The sequence below is a fragment of the Netta rufina genome, assembly GCF_964035555.1.
Source record: "Netta rufina genome assembly, chromosome: 5".
NCBI classification, from domain to species: domain Eukaryota; kingdom Metazoa; phylum Chordata; class Aves; order Anseriformes; family Anatidae; genus Netta; species Netta rufina.
The window spans coordinates 39,334,422-39,352,768 of NC_140128.1; the positions used below are offsets into that span (position 1 = coordinate 39,334,422).

The following is an 18,347-nucleotide window of genomic DNA, read 5'->3' on the forward strand; positions in this document are numbered from 1 at the left end:
CCCCGGTTTGTGAACCCCCTAATACTATGGAGAGAGGAAGGGATGGCTCTAGAGAGCCCACTGCCAGCTCATGCTGGTGTATGGAATCTGAAAAGACAGATATGAAAAGATGATGCAAGATTCATCTTATTTTATCTCTCTCCCTCCTTCCTTCACAGAACTGCTTCCCAGACCCTGTCTTCAGACCCTTGCCCTCACAGTGGGATCATTTCCTGGAGGTTCAATCTAACCTCTTCTTAGCACGATCCCATACTCTTGATAATTGTCCAGCCCCAAATAACCCTTTTCTTTCCATCAGTACTCACGCTTCTTACATCCTTCTTCATTGCCTGTCCCCAGGCAAGAGTGCAACACTCCACATGCTTATACTTCCCAGGAGAGGGCCTTGCTATCCCCATAAGCAATTTCTCTTTCCTGAACTCCCTGTCATGGCAGGTATCCAGCTGGCCCAATGGGAAGGCAGTCGTAAGTTACTCCTAGAGGCAGAGACTATTATGTGCATTCTCAGACTTAAAACATTCCCAGCTTTTCCTAGTTATGTTAGAAAAGGACTCATTGAGGGCAATAAGCTAACATACACCGTGACAATTCACCTTACTGATCTAGATGACTCCAAATCTGGGCAGCTTTGCTGTGGGTCCCAATGCCCTTGCTTGGGTTTAATATTCTGCCCTCACATTTTCATATTTTGTACAATGCACTCAGACATCTGCACAATTCTAGAATAGTGTAGTTTCAGCATTCCCAAAACCATCTGCAGATTTGCCAAATAGCTTTACTTCATTATGAAATAGCTGCACTGTATTGGAGAAAATCGTAATTTGTGGAAAAAAGTCATAAGCAAGGAGAGGACAAGAGTAGTGCCTGCTTTAATGCTAGAGTCTGGGTGTTAGGACTCCCATCAAACAGGACAGTTCTTTCCTGGGCAAGCTAAAGCTCACTGTCAGCCCCTCCAGGGGAATGCCCCAGCCCCCATGCTTCAGGACACAAAGGTGGCAGTGGGTGATGCCAGTCTCTCATTTTGACAGTACCGTGGTTTACACAGAGCATTTAACTACCAGGGGAAGTAGAGCAGGAGCTAGAAATGACTGCTGTTCTGTTTAGGAGACACCTGCTTTCAGTCACCTGCTCTACAGTGGTTTGTTAATATATGACTTGGAACAGCATCAATTGATGAAACTGGCATTTCAAACCAGCTCACAGGTAGAGGACTATCTGGGATTTATGGCATGAAATTTCTGGAGTGCCAGCAGGAATTGCAGGAAACCCTATGTTGCCTTGATGACCAAGCTATCAGGTAAAGAAGACACCAACCAGCTTACTATTCCCTTTTCTTTTTTTTTATGGAGCCTTAAACCCAAAGTCTTCCTTTTGTTTTGTTTAATGGCATGTTACTTTGTAATTCCTTGTTTCAAGCTGGAAAATAAAATTACAAAATATTCTTGGTTTGTTCCTAACTAGCGTTTCGCTTTTTTTGGCCCAACTGCATTATCTAAATCCACCTAACAAAGTGACCCTGAGAGAAAAGACAAGCTTTGCCCCCATGTCTTAAAGTTAAAAACCTTCAAGGCAGTAAGAGAAGAAAGATGTTAACAGACCCTCAAAATGTGCTCTGCCTCCAACCCTGTGGACTTCATAAGCTTAGCTGAGGGCTAAGCAATAAACGGAGATACTACTCCTGCAGAACCAGCCCCCTGCCTGTCCCTGTGGTCTCCAGGTGTATTGGAAGCCCTGCAGGCATTCTTTGTGAAGTTACCACACTGTTTTAAGTATGGTGTTGTACCGAGTCCTGAGAACTGGCTCAGCTTATCAATGCCAACTGCACCATGCTGAGACCAACATTTCATCCTGCAGGAATATCAGGCCTGGCTACACAGCATCCTCCCCATCCACAAGGGCACAGCTTTCTAGCGATGAGTGGAAGCAGGCACTGAAGAAAACGGACTGTAAACTCAAGACAGAATCGACAGATCTCCTACTCTTTTCTTGTGCTCTCAGCAGCAAGTGTGCTGCCCTGGTCTGCTTGCTCCAGCAGGAGGCACAGTGCAGGGAAGGCAGCAAAAACATCCACAGAATGAACAACTGTGTAAGAACTATAGAATACAACACAATACAGTACAATAGCTCTGCTGGAAGGGACCTCCAAAGATCATTGAGTCCAACTGCCACTTCAGGGCTAACCAAAGTTAAAGCAGATAATTAAGGGCATTCTCCAAGTGCCTCTTGAACATTGACAGGCATGGGGCATCAACTACCTCACAAGGCAGCCTGTTGCAGTGTTTGACCACCCTTGTGGTAACAATTTTTTTCTTACATCCAGCCTGAATCTGCTGTGGCATGGCTTTGTGCTGTATGGATACAACCAGTTAATTAAGGGCAAATAAAATAATGCAATCCCGTGAGCAGTGCTCAGAAACGCACTGCTGTATTATTTTCCCAGTTGACTGGCGGCTAGCAAATGTGACGCCCATCTACAAGAAGGGCCGGAGGGCAGACCCAGGAAACCACAGGCCTGTCAGTTTGACCTCAGTGCCAGGGAAGCTCATGGAGCAGATCCTCCTGAGAGTCATCACGCAGCACTTGCAGGGCAAGCAGGCGATCAGGCCCAGTCAGCATGGGTTTATGAAAGGCAGGTCCTGCTTGACGAACCTGATCTCCTTCTATGACAAAGTGACGCGCTGGGTGGACGAGGGAAAGGCTGTGGATGTGGTCTACCTTGACTTCAGCAAGGCTTTTGACACTGTCTCCCACAGCATTCTCCTCAAGAAACTGGCTGCTCTTGGCTTGGACTGGCGCACGCTTTGTTGGGTTAGAAACTGGCTGGATAGCTGGGCCCAAAGAGTCGTGGTGAATGGAGTCAAGTCCAGTTGGAGGCCAGTCACTAGTGGCGTCCCCCAGGGCTCGGTGCTGGGGCCGGTCCTCTTTAATATCTTCATCGATGATCTGGACGAGGGCATCGAGTGCACCCTCAGTAAGTTCGCAGATGACACCAAGTTAGGTGCGTGTGTCGATCTGCTTGAGGGTAGGAAAGCTCTGCAGGAGGATCTGGATAGGCTGCACCGATGGGCTGAGGTCAACTGCATGAAGTTCAACAAGGCCAAGTGCCAGGTCCTGCACCTGGGGCGCAATAACCCCAAGCAGAGCTACAGGCTGGGAGAGGAATGGTTGGAGAGCTGCCAGGCAGAGAAGGACCTGGGAGCGATGGTGGATAGTCGGCTGAATATGAGCCAGCAGTGTGCTCAGGTGGCCAAGAAGGCCAATGGCATCCTGGCTTGTATCAGGAACAGTGTGACCAGCAGGGCTAGGGAGGTGATCGTCCCCCTGTACTCAGCTCTGGTGAGGCCGCACCTTGAGTACTGTGTTCAGTTTTGGGCCCCTTGCTACAAGGACATCGAGGTGCTTGAGCGGGTGCAGAGAAGGGCGACGAAGCTGGTGAGGGGCCTGGAGAACAAGTCCTACGAGGAGCGGCTGAGGGAGCTGGGCTTGTTCAGCCTGGAGAAGAGGAGGCTCAGGGCGACCTTATCGCTCTCTATAGGTACCTCAAAGGAGGCTGTAGTGAGGTGGGGGTTGGCCTGTTCTCCCACATGCCTGGTGACAGGACGAGGGGGAATGGGCTTAAGTTGCGCCAGGGGAGTTTTAGGTTAGATGTTAGGAAGAACTTCTTCACTGAAAGGGTTGTGAGGCACTGGAACAGGCTGCCCAGGGAAGTGGTGGAGTCACCATCCCTGGAAGTCTTCAAAAGACGTTTAGATGTAGAGCTTAGGGATATGGTTTAGTGGGGACTGCTAGCGTCAGGTCAGAGGTTGGACTCAATGATCTTGAGGTCTCTTCCAACCTAGAAATTCTGTGATTCTGCGTATTATACACCAACTGTCTGCTGCATTATACACCAACGAACATCGTTTTTTGTGAGGGTGATACCTCTGTTTCTCTCATTCCTTCCAGTAGATTCTGGATGGCCAAAGAACATGGACTGACCCTGTCACCCTTACACTTCATTTCACTTCCAGACTGTCTGTGCTCCCAAACAGGACCAAAACCTTAGAGTATTCCCTCAGGCTTTGGCCAGCTGCTGATCCCCTCTCTGTTTCATGGTGTTGAATAAAAAAGAAATTGGGCAGAAGACCCCCGACAGACCACAGTTCACCTTGCTTTACAACTCCTACTACACAGCACCTATTTCTCTCCAAGCTGTGTGCTGGGGCAGAAGATATAAATCCGATTGTGCTCTCGAGCACTGAGTTTGCTCAGTTGTGGCCAGCAGGAATCCTCCCTCTATGTTAATGCCAGGGGGTTGAGCCTCAAAAACGAGGCTTTCCCCCACCACCACCCCAGCGCCCAGCTCAGCCGGGTGGGAGCTTCCTAGCACCGTGCTGAGGGGTGAAAGGCAGGTCTAATGTAGACATGATCTCCCTTAAACTGTTTCTTTCTCATTTAATGGCCTACCACGGAGATCTAAATGGAGATAAAGTAGCCGGGCTCAGAGAACCGCCAGGACGCTATCTTTATGCGGCATGACAATGTGTAGTGCTTAATTACACACCGTTAACCTATTTTAGCAGGGGACATCACTGGGACGAACGGGGGGGAAATGTCCTTGAAACCTCCTAATGCCCACAGCTCGCGGGGGCCGCGGCTGGCGGAGGGGGGCCGGACACCGGCCCCTCACCCTACAGGGCTCCCCCAGCTCCTCCCCGGGGCATGGGGGCAGCGGGGCCCCGGGGAGGGGGGTACCGGGCCGGGCTGAGCCCCGTGAGGCGGCGGAGGCCTGAGGCGGGCCGCGGCCGCCCTCTGGCGGGCCGTGAGGGGCCCTGTTGCCGTGGGGTGGGCGCTGCACGGGGCCTGGCGTGTCTGAACGGCTTCTAGACTAAAAGGGGAAAAAAAAAAAAAAATGTCCTGGTGTTGGAGATGTGTCTTGTTGGGAGAGAGCGGAGCAGACAGAGGGGCTGTTCTGGGCAGCGTGCTGCCTGTGTGCTTCCACCCAAACCGTACCCACCGGTGTGGCTTGGCGCAATCTGCAGGGAGACACGAAGCCTTTCGCCTCAGGGGCACTGACTGTAACTCAGGTCTAGGCCTGAGGGAGGGGAAAAACATGATTAAAAAAAAAAAAAAAAGGACATTGTACTCTCTTGCTCAAGTATTTTTTTGGTGCCCATCACCGCAGCAAGTGGGTGGTGAGCCACGAGTTGCAGCTTGTTCAATAGCCTAAGGCACAGCTGGTTACACAGCCCAAATGACGCACAGGCGCGAACTGATCGGCTCTCCCAGCTCTCCAAGTGTGGGCCTCGGCCACTGCTTGTTTGCTGAGGCACAGGGAGTGAAAAACGCTCATCAGAGCTGTACAGAACTACAGCCTGTGCTGGAAAGCACTACCACAACCTGCCGTCTCCCCTATGCCATTTCACCTTCCTTGGGGCTTTCTTCAGTTGTTCAAGTTCCTACCCCCTCTCCCTGGGCTGTGGCAGCCTGGAGAAGGCAGGTTTGCTACAATAAAATCAGGGAGTTAAATCTTCACATCTTCTAAATCAAGGCAGGCTTTGCCGTCAACTTCAGCAGAGCCAGGACTACAACAAGCCTTTATTTTTGTCATTGCATGGCACCTCACCGCCCTCTGTTTCCAAACACTGGGGCACATGGATGTACATGTATGTCTGCATCTCCTCAGTGGGGTTTTGGGCAGACACACATTTGTGGTACCCACAATGGTCCCACTGATGACTTTCTAGCACCTCACAGGCTCCCTGGGGTGCCTGGCCCGCACTGCCCAGAGCACTGCATGGGCAGACGAAGGACCTGATAGATGCTGTGGTTAACCAGCTCCAGATGAAGCAAGCTTATGAGGCACTCATTATTCAAACTGTAACAAAAAATGTTGTTTCTCCTCATGTCCTAATACACAGGCTTGCTTTACAGAAGCAAGTAAGGAGGAAGGCTCTGTCAAGCAGGACTTTAGGAACTGGCACGAGGGAACAAGCGGACAGCCGGAGTTCACAGGGGTCACTGAACCTCAGCCTACTCACTGCAGCAGCCCCGTAACAGATGTTCCCAGGGCTCCCCAACTCGCTCACTGGTAAAGAGCTGACCAGCAGAGCTGCTCAGAGCTCCCACTGAGCAACAGAAAAAACAACAACACTCAATACAAATTCCTGCTGTGTGGGAAAACAGCACTGCAGTTTCTGGAGGTATCCACCACACATCTTCGTTCCCTGAGAACAGGGGCTCCTGTCCAAGAGATCACGTCTTCGGTCTCCAGTAACCACCAGGGCCAACTCTCACACCAAATGGCTCCTGAGGTTACGGGAGCACTGCAGTTTCCATTTAAAGGGAAACATACAGTGCTGATCCCCATGGTTACACAGAAAAACTGACTGCTAAAGGGGACAGAACTAGAAAGGAACGTAAAAGAACCCAAGCTTGTTTGCTTTTTTTTTTTTTTTTCCAAATCCCACAACAGAAAACAAACTCTTCAGCCTCTAGGACCTGGCCAAAGTCCCTTTATTTGTGATTGGCCTCATTGAAAACATTAAAAAAAAAAAAAAAGAGCTAGGTATTTGTTACTGAGTGGCACCTTGTGCTATCATCTGAGAGCCACAGTTCTGAAAGAGGGCATTTTAAGAACTTGGGTTAAGGACTTCAGAATAGTAGAGGGGTGATATGGGGTTGGGGAGGTCAGAGAGGGAGATAGGGTCAAAGCAGTAGATCACAGATCAGATCATCTTAGGTCTCTTTCCACAGGTAAACTGCATTAAGTCAGACTCCACAGTCAATTTAGAGGTGACTTACAAAGGCCAGACAAGATTTTAGCCTTGGCTTTGGTATATAGAAAAAGGTTGGTTGCAAATGGTCTTCAAGAGGATTTTGCTTTTTTAAATTCAAAATATTTGGGAGAACAAGGATGGTCTCCCGTGGGTGTGCTGGTAAATTCCTTGGAGATGCAGAGAACTAAGGAAGGAAAATCAGAGAGACTTTACCGTGAGCACACTTTGCCACCTCAGCAGCTTACCTGGACTGTTACCAAAATGTCAGACTCCCAAATTTGTCATGCAAACTCCATTGTCTAGGGTAGCTAGATTTTACAACCTTATTAGCTCTTCAGCTGCTCTGTGTCTTTCAGGAAAAAGCCAAAGAAAACTTCACTAATAAAGACAAACATCAGCAGAAATATAGCTTTAAAAAAAAAAAGTCCAACTCTTTTTCGAGGTTCCTCTGAGCACTGCAAAGACACAAGTATGGGCATAAGCCTAGCATTTTCTCTTTGCAGGAAACCCTTGCAAGGATTAAAAGGAAAAAAAAATCCCCCATCACAGCCATGCTACTGAGGGATTCTCAGGTGACTCTTTTGTCTTTTAGGGAGTTTCATTTTTCTGCCAGTTATCTTTCCTGAGTCTAAACAGAAACACCAAGGAGAGCTCACCCCAGCAATGACATGGAGGGACAAGAGGACAAGAGCCTGTTAGCATTCCTGGAACATCCAGCTTATTAAAAAAAAAAAAAAAAAAAAGAGAGAGAGGGAGAGAGAAGGAGAGGAAAAAACCCACCCTGGGCCTGCAGACTGCAGCTTAGCGCCATCTTGATGTCCTTGATGCGTGCCGATGGTGTGGAGGCGGCTGGCACCAGAACAGCCCAAGAGAAGGAATGAGAGGCCAATGGAGATTTATGTGAGGAGAGTGAGATGGACAAGGTAAAATTGTCAGGAGGAGTTGTTAGAAAGTAAAATATATTGTGACAATTCCACTCCTGCCGTTCATCAATAAACTGACAGATCATTTAGTGTCAATTAGGAGTGATAGATGGACAAGTCCCCATGATCCTGGGCCAAAATTAATGGCTGGGAGGGAGAGGGTGATTGAAAATGACGGCTGACATTGAGAGGAAAGTCCTGAAGGTCCCCAAGGGGCCATTACTTGCCTCATTCCCTTGCAGATCAATGCAGGGACAAACCCAAAAACAGACACTTCAAGACAAAACTTAATCAGACTTCCTTTTCTTTCGTCTCCTTCTAAGTTGTGCCCCCTCACTTGGTAGCCTCAAGCCTTTGTACCTCCACTGTTCTCATCTCTGAGGACATCCACAGATGGCTGCAGGATGCAGAGGGAAGCTGCTGTCTTCCCCACAGCCAGAAGCCTGGCTCTGCTCCTAACATGGCAGCGTCACAAGGAAGCCCAGCCTGAGATTTATCTCAACATTGCTGGACTGGGAGTAGAGGGCAGACACAATGACATGAGCTTTCCCCTGCCACACCAGATAAGAGAAACTCATGAGCTTTTACTACTCCCACTTGCAAGCCAGGGATGGCCAGAGGTTCTATAAACCAGACACTCTTGAGGATCATTTCATATAGATACGACACAGGATAGTTTAAGCCCATCTTTTTGAAACAGGAGGTTTTTAACCTTAGCTACCTCTAGAGACCCCGAATCATAAAAAACCTTAATCTCTTAAATAACTTTCCTCCAGCTCCAGGGTGCAATCTCACCATTGCCCACCCTCCAGAGCCCTAAATTATGTCTACACATTGCTTGGGTTACCAAAGCTGTTCCGCTCTAAAGGTCACCCCAACTGCATCCACTTCCTTCTGACAGGCCCTTGATATCCTGTGAAATGCATTCCTGGACACTGTACCAACACGTGTTCCAAAATGTTCTGGTTATTCTCCTAAACAAGCCTTGATTATTCCAACTCGGTATGACATACCCCTCAGAAAGGAGGAGAGATTTCAGCTGTGGCTGGAGCACCTGTTGCTAAAATGCCAGGATTCCTATAGAAGAAAGGAGACAAAAATGTAGGCACTAGAAGGGATTTCCTCCTGAAAGCAGCACTTGCTTTTTGCTTGGAGGGCCCACCTGAAATGAGCTGTGTTTATTCCACAACAACCCCATCTGCAGCCTAGAGAACTGCATGAAATTTAAGGGGCTCACCACAGGGAGGTTTCAAGACCAAAGGGAACAAGGACCCAGGTAAACTGCAAGTGTCCCTAGAAGAAAAGAGAAAAAACAAACAAACAAACAAAAAAACACATACTAACAGGGACAAAAAAATTGAAGAAATTCTATAAGGATAAGGAGCTATAAGTAGTCAGATAGATGAGATCAGCACAAGCTGGAATTAAACAGATCTTGGAAGCACCTCTCCTTTGTCAAATCCTCACCAGTGTGCAAAACTGAGTTCCCCTTTCCTTTTCCCATTGGCAGGCACTTTGTGTTTCTTCCTTCTGATGCAGGAGATAACTCGACAATAAAACCTCTGCTTTGCTTGTCACAAGTGTCAACACTGATGTCATTAAGGACATCAGCACAGCCTTCAGAATGGCACTTGGGCTCCATCCAGTGGTTGGAGAGCTGCTTCTCTAGAAAAAATCTGATGTAATTACTGTTATTTATATAATCTCAGCAGGGTACTAGGACCCAAGTGGCTGCCTAGGTTCTTGGCTGGTCCCCTTTCCTGTAACACTGCGGCTCCAATATTGCTGGGGCAGCCAGGGGACTGCCTCGTCTCACAGAGAGCTGTTCTCTCTCTGTACAAACTGAAGTAAGTCCAGCAGATTCAGTTGCAGAGGGCCCTGTCAGTAAGGAAAAAAAAGATGCTTCTGTCACTACTTTGCACCATTTATTTGCTGATAGCAGAGGCCAAGTCTGAGGGTTTGCTCAGACACTTATCTGCAGTGCTCACTATTCCCCATATTTACAAAACTGAACTCCTAGTAATGACAGATGTTTTACAGAGGTACTGGGAGTCCAAAGAAATCTCTACATGCCTGACTTTTGAAAACTTATCAAAAAAAAAAAGAAAAAGGAAAAGACATCATTTCAATAGTTCAGTAGTTCTTGGGAGTTTAAAATTCTGACACTATGCTATGGAGTCTTGTGATAAAATTACCTTATCTTACTTGCATACAATCTGTGCAAATTAATTTTAAAACCAGTTACAGGCTGGAAAACTTTGAGGGGTCTCCTCCTCTTCTTATCTTGCAATAGTCTGAGACAGCACTGGTCTGATGGAAGGAACAAGTAGGATGGAGAGAATATTTGCAAGTTTACCGAGGTATGACAAGATCTGGGCAAGTAAGGGACTAGGAGGGAGCAGCAAAGTTAGAAGAAAAAAAAAAAAAAAAAAAAAAAAAAAAAAAACAGAAAACCACATTGCAAATGAAATTTTACTCTAACACGTCCCAAATGGAAATAAAAAGAACAATTTCAAGTCATCATTTCACACTGATAAGACTTTGAACTAGAAATATAGGAGAAAAGGGTTTAAGTATCCCTGCAGGGAAAGCAACAAGTATGCAGTTGCAACTGGCTGAATCTGTCAGAAACAGAACTAAAAGCTTAGACCTCAAATAGAGAAGAGAACACACAGACAGTGACAAGACTGCTTCACAAGTGGCTGCAGCATCCCATCTGGCCCACAGCATATTCACACAACACAGAAAATCTAACTGCAGCCACTCTGCTCACCCTTTCTAAGCAAAAGATCACAGATTTCAATACTGGCAGTTCAAAATTACTTCGAGAAAATTACTGAAAGCAGTACGCTTCCCAAGCGTAGGCTCAGTTACACTGCCATAGGAGTCCTTACAGCTGCATCGGATGTATCAAAAGAAGCATGGTATTTTAGTGTGATTGCTTCTCTCATAGTGAAATTGGAGCAAGTCAGCTTGATGGGCTTCCAAACTGAGTCAGATTGGTAGAAAGCTGTGGGGAGATAAAGCCTGAGAAAACAGAAACAAGAAAGCTGCAGCAACATTGGTATGACATCAGCCGATGACTCAGACTTTTCACATGAAGGTTTTTACTCTGGGATATGTCACAAAGACAGCCTCACAGGCCAGCAGCTGAGACTTTTCTGAGGAAGAGGAGAGAGGGAAGAGATCACCGGGTTGAGAATCTGCCACTGAAGGAAAGAACTGAGAGGGAAGCGGTTTACAAAAGTCTCATCCCTCCCATGCCTAAAGAAAGTCAGAACAAGACTTGCCATCATAAAATGCATTCCATAAAAGCTCTTAATACAAAGGAAGAGAATGCTGTCAGATAAAGCATGAATTCATGTATGCATGAATGAGCAAGGGGCACGTCTTCATCTCACATCCCACTGGGCAGGGTCATACAGGTAGAAAGGGCTGCAGCCCCTAGCTCCTGTTCTGCTTCTTCAGCTGAATCGTGTCCAGCCTCATAGGAGCGTTTACTCCATGCACCTGCTGTATCTATAAACCATGCAATTGGGATGCCAGAGAAGTATCACTGACAGCTACTGCAATCTATCAGATGAGGCTGAAGTTAAACCATGGAAAACATCCTAGAGGAGCACACAGCACGGTGCCATTACATTAGGAACCCACACACTGTCCTTCAGGGCACATTAGGCTCAGTCCTGAATAAGTGTATTAGCTCCTATCCAGTCCCTCACGTAGCCACCAATTACATGATTTATTTTTCCTAAGCAATGCAATTCACCCTTGTTCTCTGCTATCACATTTCCATAAAGCTTCTACTTGGTTCTACAAAGAGCTGATTTATTCTTCAGAGACAAACAAAGAGCGATAATTTTCCCAGAAAAGTACTGTTTTCCTGAATATCGACCACCTTTCTCACCTCCTAAGAAATACTGGCTATGTAACAGGTCTCTGGATGTCTTGTCCCATTCTCATGGTTCCAGGAAAGAAAATATATAACTTTTCCAGAAATCTGAGTGCCTCCAAAGCACATGTTCAGACATACACACTCTTATTATAGGCTTTAATGTATACAAGCAATCTCACACCACTCCATGGCAGAGGCCTTCAGTTCAGTGAACAGAAAATATAACACCAGTGTAACTTCACAGCTTGAAAAATAATGAATAGATTGAAATCTCCTCCTAGTCTGAACTGTATTTTGGTTTTGATATTAGCATATCTGAATATTTCCTTTCTATTAGTTGTCCTTCATAAGCATCAGGCTTCTCAGCATACATTACGCAATTTGTAGTTTTTTTCTTCCATCTCTTCTCTCTGACCATCTCCATCCATCTCCATTATAGCACAACCCCATACACACATACACATTGACAAATTTGACCTTTACTGTCAAGGCTAATCACTAAATCCCGAACTGTTCATTGCACACTTGTCAGTGGGACACTGTCATGTGTCACTCTTCTGGAAAGGACGCAGGCAGTCAAATCCTACCCCCACCAGCTCCTGTATTTAACATGCTTGTTATGTTCTTGGGCTCCTTCCAGTTCCTATACCAGGTGAGGAACACACCGCCTCCCACAGACAGAGATGTGTACACACTTCTGAGCCCAGGCAGAAGAGTCAATTTATAAATTTAATAAAATATAAACATTTGCTAGTGGAACCATGCAAGAGCAACACTTCAAATGCTTTCAAGGAGTTACAAGGATAGTGGAGATACAGCCCATCTGCAAGACTCAGAATTTTTTTTTCCAATGCCTGCAGCAGCAAAGCGCAACCAGTGATGTTCAGTTAATCCACACCTAAGCTCTTAATAAAAAAAAAAGAGGTGAGTACTCACTTGGTAGGTGCCAGTACAGGATCATCTGCCCAGCCTCCTTGCCGGCGTGGGGGCTTAGGTGGTGGATCCTTTAGTAAAGAGAAGAGACACGTTACAGCCAGCTCCAGTCAAGCCAAAGTCAAGGCATTTCTGACACCAGGTTCACACATACTAAAGTAACAACTACTCAAACAGAGAGACAGTGTTTAAAATGCTGTTTAATCATAAATGAAAGGAAGAGAGATATTGCAGGACAGTTTTTAAGTGTCTTTGTAAGCAAAAGATGTACCACTCTAGTCAACATCTTGACAAGTTGCAGGTCTGCGTGCCTTTGACCTGCCCAAAGCACAAAGGAGATTAGATCCACAGAGGATGTGCTGTTCAAGGCATGTTTCACGGGAACACCTTCATTACCTATACTCACATTTCAGCTGGGAGCACCACATTTTACGTGTTTGCTAGGACACAGGTCAGTCAGCACATGTTTTAGACTACTCATTTTAGATGAGGAATTGTTCCCTTAAAGTGTCTGCTTTTCTCCACTGGCTAGAATAGGAAGTTAGATGACAAGTTCAGATACGGACAGACACACCAAAGACCTCTGAAATTAGGGGAGATGAACCCCGCCACCACCAGCACTTCTGAAACGCTAAAGGGAAAGTTCATTTGGAGCTTAAAGACACTCCCTGCTATGTTCTTGCACCGTCTTGTGTGCCACTCCGCCGCATGGCAAGAGAAAACAAGCCTTCAGCTTGGGGCTTACGATGGGAATTTTCAAAGACTGGGCGCTCCGTGTGGGACCTGCCCAGCGTCCTCTGCAGTTTGGGGCTCAGCCCCCTGCCTGAAGCACCTCGTGCAGCAGCAGCTTCAGTGTTTTGCGTGGCAGGCAGTGGTGAAAGCAGAGGAGCAAGGTGAACCCAGGGGGTGAACTTAAGTTTATGTAGCTCCCACTTGATGGTGCCCAGGTGGATGGACCTGTGAAAGGACCACTGGAAGAAGGGATAATTGGGTAAAGTGATGTCTGAAAGTGAGGAAAATATAGCCAATGCAAAGGTGTCTACGCTAGAGCAACGGAAAGGGGACATGTGGCTCCCACAGCTTTTAAGAAAGGGAACAGACTGGGTGACTCCTGAGGATTTCTGACTTGACAGAGGGGAACTTGCATGTGTGGTGGGGTCAGCCCCGAGCCAAAGCCGAATTGTCTCTTGCCACAGATGAGGAAGGGGCTGAGCTAACCCCTGATGGTAGGGGTCTCCCGTGTTTATTTCTTGAAGCAGAAGCATTGTTTGTGAGTGTGGGAAATGAAGAGAGCCTGCCAGGGGCAGCCGCTGCCTGCTGCAGGGAGGGGGCACGACCCCGCATAGCTCCCTGATAGGAGCAAAAATAGTCATTCTCCAAAAATAAACAGAGAGCAGGAATGAGGCAGGAGCCGCAGTCCCAAAATACCAGCTTTCTTCGGCAAAGGGAGCACAGGAGGGCAGAGGGACAGGCAGGGAGCGTGAAACGCAGGAAACAGGCTCCTTATATGGGCTCATCCGCAGGGGACAGAGCTCAGCCGACTGGAATGGCCATGTCACAGAATGTGAAGCCTTCGGGGGCCCAAGTGAATGGAGTTTTCTGATCTTTAAATGATTCCCCCAGATTCTTCAGATGCCAAACCAGAGAAGAGGCTGCAGTGCCAAAAAAGGAGCATTTTGAATTCGGTTGATCTGGACACACCCAGAGCCCAGGAAAAAGGGGAAAAACACACCACATATGGGCGTGCGTGCCCACATAAACATCCCTATTCCCATTACACACGCCCCTACCTCAAAAACACACTCCCTCCCACGCCGATCCTTCCCATGCAAACAACCCTTCTCCCTCCTCCCCGCATGCCATCCCCCCGATCGGCAGCAGCCTACGTTCCCTTACAACGCCTCGCAAAGGCACACCGAGGGACACACATGCCACCAAAGAGCTTGGGCAGAAGGCTGAGGGAAAACAGCACCTCCAGAGCATTCCCATGTACTTACAATTTCAAAAACCCCATCCCCAAAACTAATCTTTAACTCCAAGATAAGTCACGCTGGGCACTCCAGATGAAAGGGTGCTGAGAATGACTTCCGAGTGCTTGCACAGGCCATGACTCCGTTGTGATTAGGGGCTTGATTCCAATGTCTTCCCAATTTTATAATGTTTTCCCATTGATCATACGCATCAGGCAACCGTGAATGTCTGTCAGACCCTGACAAACAGCTCACATATACCTACAGGCCTTTTATTCCTCTTGCAATAAATCAGGCAATTCTTTCTGAACTGCCCACAGGAGCACTAGCAACAGGAAAGGCAATGTTAACTGTCAGCTGAGGATAAATAGTTTTTCTTCGTCGGTTGCCTGTAAAGTGCCATAATAAGGTCACACGCCACATGCACTTTTGTCAAGTAAATAAACTTACCTTCGTATGCCTACCCATTTCTAAAATGTAATTTACAATTGAGAATGCAACGTCGTGCATGGCGATAATATGGTCATGGTTAGGGACCTTGCAGCTGCAAGCAAGAGCTTGAGGCAGAAAGTGAGAAGAACGTCAAGCCCTGAGGGAGCAGAGCAGAAATGGTGGATGTAGTTCGTCTGTAATGGAGCAAATTAGCTCCTGAACACGCCTTTCTGATGAAAAAAGACAGTGGGCTTTAAATGATTAGCACCTGTGCTGTATCTTGGGCAAGTTTTATTATACAAAGCTATGAACCCAAGGCGATTCAGCATTCAAATCTCTGAGACTCCACCAGCTCCTGACAAGTGTCCTCTCTCATGTCCTCTCTCAACCACACCGCTAACTAACCACTTGTTTGCTGTGGTTTGCTTTCCTGTTTAAGTTTTGCCAGTTATCTCCGGAAGATTCTCCCTACCTTACTTTCTGCAGATTGTCTGCTTGTATGGGCATGTTGCCATGGTCTTGTGTTATTTCTCCTCAGAAATTCAGTTCAGTGCCATTTTCATGAAGGCAGGATTTCCCAAGCCTTCTTCCCAACAATTTCATACTACCACCGTAATCAGGGTTTTATCTCTGCCTTTGAAAAATGACTGGCCTCTCTCGGTGAGCCTGAATTCCATCTCTCTTGCATTAATGCAGAAACGCTACCTCCTTCTTTATCTGTAGTCAGGCCCCTTCTTATCAGACAGGTGTTCGATTCTAATTTGGCTTCCTCATTAAGACAGAAATTTCCAACGTACTTGTCAGATCATGTCTGCTGTTTTGAAGGTGCTAGTTGGGTATCGGTTCCCTCACAGAAGCAACTAACCTGTGTCTCTGTGGGTCCTGAGGATCCAGCAAAGTTTCTGGTAAGACCCACCACAACACAGGCAGATTATGGACAGGTTGGGTCCCTCAGATTCTTGGGAGGGTCTGGAAATGCGAATTAATTTACCTTCATCAACATGACAACTCCTTTGAAACAGCCAGCACCCTGTGCAGGGAAGCAGGGACTCAAATGACATTGATGGTATGCAACAGAGGACATACAATCTTTCTGTCATGCTGTACATCTCCTTAAAATGTCTGAGATCTGTGTTCTGCCCCTATGAAAACACGGTGAGATTTGTACATGGTTTGTGTCCTGTTTTCACCTGTTAATGACCATGGAGCAGAAAGAAAGGCGTATGTCCAGACTAGAGCTTCCTTTTCTCCAGTAGGTTGCCAGTTTCCCCTGACTGAGGAAAAGCAAACGTTCACAAACAAGCCTGATTAATTAGTTTTGACTGTTGCCAGTTAAGGAGCTGTAAATCAAATAGCTTCTAAGCAGCTACATAACACTCACAATCCACACAGATCTCAGAGCACAAATGATATCAAAAAGGGTTCAATTCCCAGATCTAGGCAAGCCTAGTTTTTTTTGCAAAGAGCAGCCCATCTCCGCTAGCCTTCTTTATCACATCCACAGACAGCAGAAATAACACATCTGATTGTGATGAATCCCCTCTAAGGACTTCTGCATGTCTTAAATGCCTAGTAGAAAACACTGGATTTTCATTTCTTCCACGATGTGTCATTCTTCTTAGTCACTGACCTTCCTTTATAAGGGAATCCGCCACTGAGATGGAAACAGTTCTTGGGGGGCTTCAAATATTCTCCATCATCCACCACAACAGGTAAAGGAGAAGCTCTCGACAATTGTCAAGAATTTCTTCCCTAAAATAATAGCTAATTAGTCCATTTACATGTATACCTGCTAAGAAATTGTCATATTGCAGCATTCGACACCTTGACCTGCCTCAAGAGTCATTGCTCTTTCCTGCATGAAACCACCACAGCGTCACACCACAATCTGATTCTGTGACGGGGATCTCCTGGTGGAAATCCCTCACAACCCACAGTTACAGGGCTATGCCCCTTCTGTCCCCACTAGATGGAAACATCTCTCACCCAATTTGCTCCTACCTTGTGCTACCTACTATCAGAAATGTTCCCATCCATCTACACCACCCCTTTTGCTCTTTTGCTTCCTTCAGGTGGGTCTGGGAGAACTCAAACCATGACATAAATGTGTGGAAAGAAAAGGAAAATCTTTCCATAAAATTATTTCCTATGCGATTGTCAGGGTCTGTCCCTAATCCACATCAAGGTAGCCAAGCAGGAAGGACACGACTAGAAAGGCTGGGAAACACGGCTGACCAGAAATGCTATTTCAGTAGATGTCATCAGAAGGGTAGCAGATAACCTCAGCAAGCTGAAAATAACTGCCCTGCCGGCCAGCCGCTTGGGGTGCACGGGAGAGAGGCAGCGCGAGGCCTTGGGGAGCTCCAGGCCACACAGTGCTGGGGCTCACACTGGGGAAGTTGGCCTAATTAGGGAACAAAAGTTCAGCTGCATTTTTGAGATTCCTCCTGGAGAATCTGGCCAACTTCCAGCTGAGCGGTCCCCGGGAACAGGCTCAGAGCTCGGCATTTCTACAAGCAACCAGAAGACCACTGGAAAAAAATAAAATAAAAAAGGAAAAGAAAAGACGCAATCGCTATATAAAGGAAGCAGGTAAAAAAGCCAATGCTTGCTTGGATGCCGGTTCCCATCAGTGGAGGGTGTTTAGCAACAAAATCCAAACAGGGGACAGAGACTCTTGGACACGGAGGGACAAATTCAGCCCAGCCCAGGACAAACATGCAAAAATGGCATTCAAAACGTGCACCAGCTACAGGAAAATGTGCCTCAGAGAGCCCTCCCAGGTTCCGAGAAAGGCCTGTCACTTCAACAGCTACCTACTGCCAGTCCCCCCGCTCCCAATTGCATGCCTAAGAAGGCAAACCCTGGCAACAAACCATACAGAGAAAGTAGCTATTCCCTGGTGAGAGCTGCTCTACAAGCTGAAGATCACAAGAGAGAACAGGATGCAAGAGAAAACACAGTAAGACTGCAGCGTCTTTGGGATGTGAACTTCTTGTCCACCATTCCCTAGATCTTACTGCCATGTGAGCCATGGATCCCAAAAGGGCTACAAGACTGTGTTACAATTATCCAGGTCCTCTTAGGTAACGAACTCTCTGACTAGTGGCTGGACAGTGCCTATTTTTGCATAAATAATGTCCCCCAGTGAACACACAGCTGAGTGTCGGGCTCCTCCATCCCACATCCTAAAGCAATACGCAGGAAATGTGGGGAAGATCACCTGGGGAGCGGCTGCTAGGCAGATTGAGACCAGACCAGACAAAGCAATGAGCGTTCGGAGCTGGGTGCCAACCGCTGTGCGGGGGTAAGAACTGGGTCAGGAAAATACCGCTCTGATTAAAGGCCCTGATCATACAAAGCCCAAGGCCATGTCTACACCACAGGTGCAGACACACCTGCAAGCAGGGGCCCTGTGAGTCAGCTCCAGTCTGGA

The 18,347-nt window shown here is 47.1% G+C and overlaps 1 protein-coding gene across 3 annotated transcripts in view; it reads right to left on the reverse strand.

Annotated features, from left to right (window-relative positions):
• IFT43 (intraflagellar transport 43) overlaps positions 1 to 18,347 on the reverse strand; it is a 45,820-nt gene that overhangs the window by 17,577 nt on the left and 9,896 nt on the right. For all 3 annotated transcript variants that reach the window (XM_084287110.1, XM_084287111.1, XM_084287109.1), the window contains one exon: positions 12,513 to 12,580. In XM_084287110.1, coding sequence (XP_084143236.1) covers positions 12,513 to 12,580 — 68 coding nt within the window. The remainder of the gene's footprint in view (positions 1 to 12,512; positions 12,581 to 18,347) is intronic.